Genomic DNA, 12339 nt, shown 5'->3' on the forward strand with positions numbered 1-12339 from the left:
AATGTTTTTTTTGTTTGTGTAAAAGAGATGTAACGTCGAGGAGAAGAAAGGTCCACGCTCTACATAAATGCAGCGGGGTGGCGGACAGACAGGGCCCACATCTCACAGCGCAGCGTTGTTTTATACGCGGGCTTTCCCATACATCACAGACGAGACTGATGCACTTTGGGGGCCGAAGGCCTTTAGTGGCGAAAAAATGATGTACATTATATCTTGAGACACGCAGCGTGTGCACGGCATTGCGTGTCGGTGTGAATGTGAAGGTGGAGTCCAAAGTGTTTTGGAACAGAATATGAAGAAAAAAATTGTAGAGTTGTCACTCAGACTTAATATTACGGTTCCTTTTGAGACCATTACATGAAAAAAGACGTAAGCTCGATGTCTGTTTAAGCAGTCCTTTTTACGTCCATCACCCTTGCTATGTATATGAGAATATGTGTGTGCATGTGTGTGCATGTGTGTGCATGTGTGTGCATGTGTGTGCATGTGTGTGCATGTGTGTGCACGTACAATGGGGAGCGGTAGTGTAGGGGTTAGCGCTACGCTGCCCGACAAAGCTGGCTACTCGGGTTCAATTCCCGCTCACGGCCAACACCAGTGACGATTATCTGAACCGGTCCTGGGCCTCCCCTAGGTCGACTCAGCCTCAAATGAGTACCTGGTGTTGTGTATAAACATCACCACTGGGGAGAAAAAGGTGGCCGGGCTTAGTGCTGACCACCCATCCCCTCGTGTGCCGTGCCGGCATTCATTGGTGCTTGCCAACAGCACTTTCCCCAGCACTCTGTTAATGCTATACGGTGGTTCTCTGTCTTTTAAAGCATTTCAGTGTATGTGGGAGGCTAATGCAATCTTTCAGTGGAAAATGCACCATAGAAGTCCGCAGAAATATCTAAACGTACATTAAAAAATATGTTATCCTACGTTCACGCAATTCGTGTGTGAACAGCACCTGGAGAGGCTGCTGTGGCTTGCATTATGGATGAACTCACCACCGCCATAGGACTGTGGAATATCCACCATCGGCTCAGGCCCACACCGACAGAGATGATCAGCACCCCGTGCTCTTTTTTGTTTGCGTACGCCAGACACCGACGGCTCCGCAGCTTCAATCACCGCTTTCGAATCGGCAGAAGTCAACGGCGCCCACTAATGCGTCCGATCACTGATTGAAGAGGTGCTTTCGCAGAGGCCCCCCCGAAAACACGACGCAAAAAAAATGAGGAATGGAAAGGCGAAGACACTTAGGGTTGACTTATGATGGCCAGCGGATACTATTTCAATTCAGCGTCCGCCTCGGGACAAGCAGAACAAAGCGGCACAAGAGTCATCCATTTCCGACCCCCCCATACCCCCCACCCCCGTGAGCAGTAAAACAAGCCCCTTTTGTCCCTTCCCCCCAAAGACTGATCCTAACCATATTATTTTTGACAGGTTACCGTGATGGACAGAATGTGCGAAAGGGCCACGGGTAATACGAAATGGCTTTCCTAATGTCTCTTTCTCTCTCTTTCTCTCTCTCTTGCTCGTGTGATCTGTCTCGCCCCCCCCCCCACCCTTTTTTTAGTTTTTACAGGAAATTAGAGAATCTTTAACGCTCAAGATTGTGCGCCGACGGCAAAACTTAATATTGCTGCGACCGAAAAACGGTGCTGGATTTTGCGACACGAATCGAAACGAAGCCAAGCTGAGCCCTCCGCCTTGACCGCTCCTCGGCACAAGGCAGTACTGGGTGAAGAATTGAAACTCAACAAACGACCGAGGACGGGAAAAATAAACCCAACAACAACAACGACAACAACGCAAGACAAAAGTGCGCGGGCATACACACGTCACGCGCCGCACCGCGTACGGATACATACCTTGCATCAGGCGGGCGAATCGATAAAACAAAACAAAAAAGGAGACGATGGTGAAACCTTGGTGCGCCGTGAGCCTGGCGCTGGTGGCCCTGCTGGGAGCGGCCACGCCGGCCACCTCGCAGTGCCCGTCGCGGTGCATGTGCGAGGTGCGGCCCTGGTTCACGCCCAACTCCCTCTACCAGGAGGCGGCCACCGTCGACTGCAACGACCTGCGGCTCCGCGAGGTGCCGCGGAACCTGTCGGAGGGCGCGCAGGTGCTGCTGCTGCAGAGCAACGGCATCGCCGAGATGGGCGCCGAGCTGGCCGCCCTGGGCAACCTCACCGAGCTCGACCTCTCGCAAAACAACCTGACGCACGCCGGGAGCTCCTCGTTCGCCGGCCTCGGCCAGCTGGTGATCCTGCACCTCGAGGAGAACGTCATCGGCGAGCTGGCCGAGGGCGAGCTCCGCGACCTCGGCGGGCTGCAGGAGCTCTACGTGAACCACAACCAGATCGAGAGCATCCACCCGGGCGCCTTCCTCGGCCTCCGGAGCCTCATCCGCCTGCACCTCAACTCCAATCGGCTGCGGGCCATCGACAGCCGCTGGTTCGAGTTCACGCCCAACCTGGAGATCCTCATGGTGGGCGCCAACCCGGTGCGGCAGGTGGAGGACATGAACTTCATGCCGCTCTCCAAACTGCGGAGCCTCGTGCTCGCGGGCATGGGGCTCCGCGCCGTTCCCGAGAACGCGCTCATGGGACTCGACAACCTGGAGAGCCTCTCGTTCTACGACAACAAGCTCGCCGCCGTGCCGCGCCTCGCTCTGCGCAAGGTGCCCAGCCTCAAGTTCCTCGACCTCAACAAGAACCCCATCGCGGTGATCCGCGAGGGCGACTTCCGCAGCATGCTGCAGCTCAAGGAGCTGGGCGTCAACAACATGATGGAGCTGGTGGCCATCGACCGGCACGCACTCGACGACCTGCCCCAGCTCACCAAGCTGGAGGTGACCAACAACCCGCGGCTGTCGTTCGTGCACCCCGACTCGGTGCGCGCGATCCCGCGCCTCGAGACGCTCATGCTCAACAACAACGACCTGAGCGCGCTGCACCGGCGCACGGTCGACGCGCTGCCTAACCTGCGCGAGATCAACCTGCACGGCAACCCCATCCGCTGCGACTGCATCGTGCGCTGGATGACGGGCAACGCGACGCGCGTGCGCTTCATGGAGCCGCAGTCCACGCGCTGCGTCTCGCCGGCCGAGCACGAGGGCAGCCCCGTGCGCTCGGTGCCCTCCTCCGACGTTGCCGACGGCTGCCTGCCGGCCATCGCGCACGGGGCCTTCCCGTCCACGGCGATCGCCAACCCGGGGGCGACGCTCACCTTCGTGTGCCGCGCCGTCGCCGAGCCGCCCGCCGACATCCACTGGGTGACGCCGTCGGGCGATGGCGTGGCGCCGGGCGGCGCGTCCGACAAGTACCGGCTGAGCGAGGAGGGCACGCTGGAGATCGTCGACGTGCGCTACGAGGACACGGGGCTGTACACCTGCGTGGCGCGCAACTCGGAGGGCCTCGACTCCCGGGCCGTGACCGTGCGGGTCAATGGCTCCGTGCCACACGTGCCGGGCCGCCTGCTGTCACTCGACGTGATGAACGTGGCGGCGCGCTCCGTCCTCGTCTCGTGGCGGCTGCGCCCAGGCGGCCGCGCCCCGGACCTCCGCTGGACGTCGGCGACGGTGCGCATCGACAGCCCGCGCGTCGCCTTCACGGCGCGCGTGCCCGTGAGCGTGCACGAGTACAACCTGACGCGCCTGCAGCCGCGCACCGAGTACGAGGTGTGCCTGGCCGTGTCGGCGGCCCCGCGCGGCTCCGGCCGAGCCGAGCGCTCCTGCGTCAACGTGACGACGCGCGCCGAGCGGCCCGGCGCGCCGACGGGAGAGGAGGGCTACGGCGGAGGCGACGCCGTCGGACGGGGGACGGGCGCGGCGGCGCTGGCGGTGGCGCTGGGATCGGCGCTCGGCCTCGCCGCGCTGCTGGCGCTGCTCGCCTGCTCGGCGCTGCGAGGCCGTCGCCAGCGCTGCCACCTGCCGAGCCATCACCAGCAGCAGCAGCAGCAGCAGCGGCCGCGGTGGCACCAGCGTCGGCGATGCCAGCGCTACTGCGAGCGCCCGCTGAGAAAGCTCTCCGCGGGAAGCTGCTCCTCGCTGCAGGAGCTACAGCCGCCGCCGCCGTTGTGGGAGGAGGAGGGCGGCGCGGAGGGGTGGCCGGTCCCCGGGAGAAGCGGTGGTGGTGGTGGTGGAAGCTGCGGTGGTGGTGGTGGGTTTTTTCCGGTAGATACCAGCAAGAGTTACAATGCTCTCCAGCCACACTGAAGCGAACTGCGCTACAGGCATGGCCTTGTCAATAAGCCCGTCTGTCAGTTATCTTACAATGAAAGTTTGTTTGCTCAGTTGGTGATTTACTTACATCTTGTTTCTTTGTTATTTATTGCTATTTCACTTCATTTTATACTTTTTTGTTTTACTTTGAGAACGCCGTGTAAGTTTAAGCACATTCGAGCGGTATGCGTTCCGAGCGCCCGAGGCCGTTTTGCCGTGAGAACTGAAGCGACATTTATTTTTCTAAAATGACAAAAAAGGACGATTTTTTTGGGCTCACACGCTTACAACGACGCAAGGAGGCTAGAACGACCGGAAGAAGCAGAAGAAGAAGAATAAGAAGTGCACCCTGGTGGACAAGCGGCGCTTGGCTACTCACAGAGGGGGACTTTTTTTGTCCGTCGCAATTTGTGGGAATTAAAAACAAAAAGTGCGTGGAGGGAGGGAAAATAAGCGAAATTTTCACTCGATAATTTACGAAACAAAACAGTTGGTGTTGCGACACAACGTGTCTGGCCAGTCTATGGATTTTCGCGCGAGCTTTTTTTTTATAGATGAGAAAAAAATTGTAAAAAAAATATCTTCAACGGAACGTCCTTTTTGAAATTCGCCCAAAGTTGTACATCCGACCACCCCGATCGTACGAGTGAGCGTTCACTTTACGCGTTGCGTTCGAAGATTTTCGGGAAACACAACCGAACGGCATCAATGGGAATAACTAAAACATGAACACGATCTTGTCCGATGTTTATAGCTGCTCAACGTAACGATAACTGTGTTTTCTGCTTTCAAGCTCCATACGTGTTCATTTCTAAATGCCTAAACGGTTCCAATCGTTGTATCGTTTGCAAATCCTCGTTTATTTAAATGTCACCACCAATGTGTTTATCATATTCTAAAAATGGCTCATCTTCTCGGTGGTGTTTTATAGCACTGTTAATCTGGGTAGCCTACGCGTGTTTGGATTACTTCCGTGCCGTCTCGTGGCTAATGTGTGCTTACGACAAGATATGACATTCTATTTGCAGTCTATATATATATTTCGAAAGCCAACAGTACAGTTTCTCGTTTAAGGGGATCCCATTGCGTTTAGTCGTGTAACGTTGTGTCGAAAAGAGTCAATGTCTCCCTGTTCAAACCAGCAATGGGGTGGCACTCATCCTAATCAGCAAGCACGAGGAGTGGTGGACATTCCACATCACCTCAGCTGGGATCAGTCCCTCCGTAGGACAAGTGCTGTTAGCAAACCTCTATTTAGGCCAACAAGGCACACGAAGGGGTGGGCGACCACCATGCCATCTTTGTATTCCCAAATGCTGATATTTTGACAACGTACCATATATTAATTTTAAGGCTGAGTCGACTTAGGCGACGCCCAAGACCGGTTCAGATAATCGTAACCCGACATTGGCCGTGAGAAGGAATCTAACTCAGGTCGCGAACCACTACACTACCGCTCCCCGTGTGCCACTCCACACACACACACTCAACCTTGCCACAAATTGTGAAATGTCCAATTATTTCAGTATTCGCTCATGTCAAGTGTAAGTGCAGACAATTCTTGAAGGTTATTTACACAAATGAGGCATGCTCAGACCACGCTTTAGCAGGGATGGAGGTTGGAATTTGATTGTCGGGTATTTTTGCGTGCACTTACGAGAAATAAATGAAAAAAAAAATCTTTAGCAAAAAAAAAAATTCCTAATCTAACTGCTTAAGAAAAACGCAGGAGAAATCCGTAAAGCAAATTCAATCTATAAACATTTCTTTTTATTTTACCAGGTAAGGCCCGAGTGAGCTATACAGCTCTTTTTCAGAAGTGACCTGACCACGATTGATAGCTCAACGAAGCGGCTCATGGTGTGGAAATCTATAGCAGCCAAATACTCTAAATGCATGTTTCTAAATGTGGAGGGAAACATTGGAGGAACATTCACGTGACCATGGGGATAACACGCAAACTTCAAATATACAAAAAAAAGGGTTCGCGATTGAACCCACGACCTCCTGTGTACCAAGCAAGGTAGTTAACATCTCGCCACCACGGCACCCAACCAGCAGCCGTGTGAATGATGCTTATACGCAGCCTGCCCTGCGCAAGCATTACACTGCCCACGAGGGCAGGTGGCTCTAAAGTCGTCGTAGAGGCCTGATCGTCAAGACGAAACATTGATAGGCAGTGAGTGGTTGTCTCAGTTGGAGTTTGTGTAAACGCAGCAACACAAAATGCTATCGTTGGTCCTTCTCGATCAATATTTGCCACGAGCAGATACTGTGTTTAAACGAGACGACGCTATCGACTGGTTTTGAGTTCACCGAGTGTCTTCAGCTCGTTCTGGCCTCAAAATCAATGCCATCGCTTGGGTGCATGCAAAGTGTGCATCCACTGTTGGCTTTCATGGGCGTCTGGACACTGGCAATGTTGTTTAAATGTGTCTAAGAGACACCCACAACATATACGACAAGGTTGATCATATATCTGAGTCAACGTGCTGATTAGGGGACTTTTGAGTACACGGTAAAGGCACTCACAGCCGGCCGAGTTAGTGAGTCAGTGGCCCGTAGCTGTGTAAGTTGAGTATCAGTATCGTGAAGTCAAACTCCTCTCGTCTGTGATAAAGTGGAGGTTGGGCTGTTCGGATCGTATCTGTGATCTACTCAATAACCGCTAGTGGGGACAGTCCTCGGGACCCACCACCACGCTGTGCCACGTCTTTCTGCGTTTGCCAACGTACTCCTTCCCGATCCAAACTCGTTCCGCGCTGCGCGCCCCCGACGATTGTTAAACGTGTCCCACATGTCTCAAGGAGCGGCTACGATATGCGAGGGGGCCTTGGGCCTTATTCACTTCTGGGTTGATCGGGCCCTGACAGTGAAGGCAAAATGTTGAGTCGCAGCAAAGAAAAAAAACTAAAAAAGAGCAAAACAATTGCAGGCTCTGCACCAGAATACGTCTCACCTTTTTCATGAAATGAAAATTCAGCGGTTTAAACTAAACTATAAAAAACAGTGGTGTTTTCAAATCGCCGAAATAAAATGAGATCTCAAACGACACGCGTGGCGACTACTCCGATGCGATGTTGGCTAAACGTCAACGATGTTTCTCCGGCTCGAAGTTGTGCCAATCAGCGGAGTTCCATCTTCGGGTTTCGCTCTTGTTGCAGGTGGCACCTCCGAATGGCATGGTCGGCTACGTACAACGTTCAACAAACATACCGTACATGCATGCATACATGCACGTGCAGCTGGCGAATTCATTCGACGTGCACACCATGAAGGTGGATGCAGTGGAGTAACGAGCGTGGGGCAGGCATGGGGGGTGTCTTGCCCACCCCGTGGTGGCCAAAGATACGAGTTGGACCCCCCTTGACAACCACCATGAGATGTTTTCAACAACAGTGCAAAAGAACAACGCGCTTATTTAAAACTCGGTTTAAATGTATGTCATGGAAATGCTTTCATGAACGTTCCGCGTTTAATTTTAATTGAATTAGAGCAGGAATGTGATATTGCAAAGAAGTACTACGGAGCTGATGTGGTTGCATCTTGCAAAGATGGAGCAGCCCCTACGGCGTTAATTGTTCGAGACCGTGAGCGTAACGATGTTGTGATCAGGCAAGATGATCCGCGATATATAATAGCCGAGATGCGACCGTGCGAGACGAATCAAATATTGGGGTCCCCACCTGATCAATTGCCGCACCTCATGAGCTAATACTGTAGTTACTACGCCACTGGGTTTAAGCAGGGCCGGATTAAGGCATGGACTTTAGGAGCTGCAGCCCAGAGGCTTCTGCCAGCTGGAGTGCTGAATTGTATTTGTTGTTAGCCTTGTAAAAATTACATTAGATTTTTTTCATAACTTTGTTTTCCTTTTGAAAATATTACTGGGGGTCTCACAGTACCTGTAGCCCAGGGGCCTACAAAACCTTAATCCGACACTGGGTAGATGCAATGGTTTCATACACCCAAGTGGGTGATGCCGAGATGACACCTGCCACCAGACCGGTACTCGCAGCAGCAACAGGAAAACGCGATACAGAGCCCACTCTCGATCTCGACTGGGAGTCGGGAGTGGCACATCCCTGCTCGACAATTGTGACCTTATGGAGGGACCCCGGTGTCACGAATAAACGGAAGTCAAAATCGTAATTAATGTATTTCTTTTTTGGCGACTCCGTCCCACCGCGACCCACCAGCAATCAATCTTCTCGTTCTTCACCAAGCAACCGTCGTTGCCAAAATTGCCGTAGTCATCAACAAAACGTAATTAGCGCATTGTGTAGAGCTCGTCCAGAGGAATCGATTGTCGTATCGTTCGCCTTCAACAGACATAAAATTACGTTGCAAGGCAGTTTATGTGAGAGCCGGGGACTTATGGGGCCCCGGGGTTCCGTCATTAGGTTCATTTGTGACCGTTTAACATGCGGCAAGAAGACGAATGCATCCTGTAGAGACGTGAACCGACTGTTGGTGGCGATTGCTGTAAGCCAGCGGTCGGGAACCTATGGCTCGCGAGCCATATATGGCTCTTCCGGTGACGGAATATGGCTCCCAGACAAATTTGGGTTGTAAGCGAGTAACACCCATGAAAGCCAGCACGGCAAATAAGGGAGTGGGTGGCCTAAACCACGCGTGCCTGGCCGCCTTTGTCTCCACAGCTGCTGATGTTTATAGACTGCACCAGGTGCTGAAGGCTGAGTCGACATAGGCGGCGGCCCTGGACCAGTTGAGATATTCGTCACTAAGTAAGAATCGAACTTTGGTCACGAGTAAACTCAACACGAAGGACTTTCGAAAGTAAATTATAAATTGGGTCACCAATTTCGTAGCGCTGCCCACAGACATTCAGTCAGCACACATAAAGACACATGCACATTCATCCATATAGCACGCACACACATTACACATTCACACAGTCAGCAACTGCTCTGTCCAAACGCGCACAAATGCAGTGCAGTCCTTATGATTCGCACTCTCGTGATTCACGCTACCCTCGCAACTGTACGCGTGGGAGTAACAGACAGTCCCGCACTCCCTGTATAGTATCTGCATTGTTAAGCAGTAACCCCCCACTGGGAACCGCTTAGCCAGTAGGGGATGTCACAAACTCCCACAGAGTGCGGCTGCGATGACTTTAAACCCGTGGGCGTCTTCAAAACGAGTGGAGAAAAAAGTTTGTGATAGCCGTCTGGCTCGCACTCCGATAAGAATCGCCAGACGTGTGCTATTTCTCGGCCAACAACCGCTCAGTTACTTTTTCAGAATCGTCGGAATATTTATTCACACTGGAGGAATCCGATGAGTTGTCAAGCTATTTTTTTCCACATATGTACAGTAAGGGGCGGGTAAGAACGTTACAACAATAATAACTACAAAATTACGATAGGATCGCAAAGTATAGGAAAGGTAAACGAATCACTTGAAAAAATATACAAATAAAAACACCGAAAGACCCAACGAGTATGAATTGCTGCAGTCACGGAAGCGTTAAGTCAATATTTAATTCTGACCAGGTAAAGCCTACTAAGGTATTAACTTATTTTTCATAAGCGTCCTGGCCACAGATGTTAGCTTAACAAAGTGGCCCATCATGTGGAAATTTATAGAAGCAAAATTATCGTAATAATCTCAATGCACGTTGCTAAATGTGGAGGGGAAAAACTCACTAACGGTACCAGATCTGTGTACAAATCAATTTCCCTCCACTCGTACACAGATGCAAATTCCCCTGTAGGATGCCAACCCAAACTCGAAACTCGGATACTCATTGTTCACCCGTGTGTCACACCACCACCCCCAGTACCCACACTATTAATATATGTAATGACATCATGGGACCTCCTTTGCCAGTACCAAAATATACTAATAGGGTTTTTCCCCTTTTTTTCTGGCAACAAAACTGACACCTTTTGCAAGGAATCATGTCTACATTAACCGCAATACTTGCAGTCAAATGCAAACAAAAAACAATACTCTGGTAATTTATGCATTGTCTTTGAAACTGATTGGTCCACACCAGAGACAGCTTTCTTTGGAGCCTCGTCTCATATGGTGTGGACCAATCCGTTTCAAAGACAATGCATAAATTACCAGAGTATTGTTTTTTTGTTTGCATTTGACTGCAAGTATTGCGGTTAATGTAGACATGATTCCTTGCAAAAGGTGTCGGTTTTGTTGCCAGAAAAAAGGGGAAAACCCCTATTAGTGTATGTATTGACGTTATTCCATTGAGTTGGGTAAACATACCGAATCATCATTGTGGAATTGTTGTCCATCCTGATGGGTAAGCGGGTATGATCTCCCACCTGCCTAAAACTCCACCTCTTTATTTGGTGAAATATCACAATTTGGATAATGATTTGAGCCAATATCTGGCTATCTATATGTTCGTGGTAGATCTGGCACATTTAGTAGCTGCTGGAGGACACGTTAATCCATTACGTTCAACACTGGTAAACTGACTGCATACATTATTCACCGTATGTTGAAATTATTTCGTAACGTACGTAGCCAACCGTGCTAAATCGGAGGTTGATTCTCGGGCGAGCGATGGGATGCTTGTATAGCTTGATAATCAACGTATGAATCGGTGCATCATTCCGAGCCTGCGGGAAAGAAAACCTCACAGAGTCCCGGAACCATTGCAAGGTGGGTTCCTCCCACTTTGAAGCGTTTGGTACGATTCTAGATTTGAAGCTTTCGTGACTGCAAGGATTCATACCTTTAGGCTTTTTCGGTAATGTCACGTCGGTAAAAAATATAAATAAAATTAATAGAAGTAATAATAAAAATAAAATAATAAATCACGACGTTTCGGAGGCAACACAAGTCTCCGTCATCAGGTGGGACCGTCACAGCCAAATTTACTGCATCTGATGCAGTATCTTGATGCAGTAAATTTAGCTCTTTTATTTCTATTATTACTTCTATTAATTTTATTTTTATTTTTTACCTACGTGACTTCACCGAAAAAGCCTAAGAGTACGTTTGGTACGACTCCAACGTCCGCAGGTCGGCCGAAAAAAAGAAACCCAGAGAAAAACCAACAGAGGGATCCCATTAGGGACCAGCAGGTGCCACGTCATTTCCCTACGGGCTTGCATCTCGCACGCTGGGTTACAGGTGTGCGTTGTTGCCCCGTGAGGCTGGAATCTTGCAGATCGGAGCTCCATCAGGCCCATGAATCACCAACCCCTGACTCCGGGTAGCCGGTACACGACATGAAGGGGCCGTGTCTCTAACGCGTCGGTCGCCCCGGTGTTGTCGTTATTGTTGTTGTTGTTAATGGGTTCCCCGGCGAGGAGCAGCTACCGTGGGATGAACAAGACAACGCGTTATCTCGGACGTACAAAAGCCCGCGCAGGCTCTGATCGCTCTCTCTCTCTCTCATGTATTGACATATCTCTGTTAGACACATGTTGAGGTTTCAATGCGTAACCGCTGTGTCCCTTTTGAGTAAAAAAAAAATGTTGCTGTAACAGGAAGGTGGCATTGTCGTGTCTCTATTTGCGCACGCACGCGCGTGCCGCACGGGCGTGTGAACAATGAAGGACGGTGGGGGGGGGGCGCACCGAGGAGTGGTGGTGGTGGTGGCCAGGGTGGTGCGTGGATGTTTCATCGGTTATTTAGTTGCGTATTCAACGCCCGAGAAAAAGTTGCCCGGTGCAGCTCAGGAAAATCGACGCTCTGAGGGTGTGGGTTCTAATCTGTCCGTGCTTGAACCAGTTGCACAGGTGTTGTTGAGTTGATCGGCAGGGTTTTTTTTATTTCAATCGACTGGATTGCAGTTGCGTATGCCCAATTTGGCAAGGAGGCTAAGCATTTGCTGCGTACTGCATTGTAAGGGAATTAGGTTGGTAAATCCCTGCAAGTACAAACAGGCTGGAGTGGAGAATTTAAACATTAAACCTTTATGCCAACTGACAAGGGACACCCTCCAGCCACAGGGCCATTCAGGATATAATCAATAAATACCACGCATTTACTTTGGAGCTACCATTGAGGACTGCATCCATCATCCTCACAGGGTCGTTAAAATTGAGCACAACATTGTGGAGAGGTCAATGACAGTCAACCAATGGAGAAAATTCCCTGCTCATTACCCATTTAAGCAGGGAGAC

General features: G+C 51.0%; 1 protein-coding gene across 1 annotated transcript in view; it reads left to right on the forward strand.

Annotated features, from left to right (window-relative positions):
• The window catches only part of LOC133356394 (leucine-rich repeat neuronal protein 1-like), a 117194-nt gene extending 108426 nt beyond the window's left edge, over window positions 1-8768 (forward strand). Inside the window, exon 3 of the mRNA XM_061573901.1 lies at window positions 1568-8768. Coding sequence (XP_061429885.1) covers window positions 1910-4210 — 2301 coding nt within the window. The 5' untranslated portion in view covers window positions 1568-1909 and the 3' untranslated portion in view covers window positions 4211-8768. The remainder of the gene's footprint in view (window positions 1-1567) is intronic.
• Window positions 8769-12339: the final 3571 nt, after the last annotated feature.

Source organism: Lethenteron reissneri, chromosome 54, assembly GCF_015708825.2.
Source record: "Lethenteron reissneri isolate LAM-NWPU_2019-01 chromosome 54, ASM1570882v1, whole genome shotgun sequence".
NCBI lineage: Eukaryota > Metazoa > Chordata > Hyperoartia > Petromyzontiformes > Petromyzontidae > Lethenteron > Lethenteron reissneri.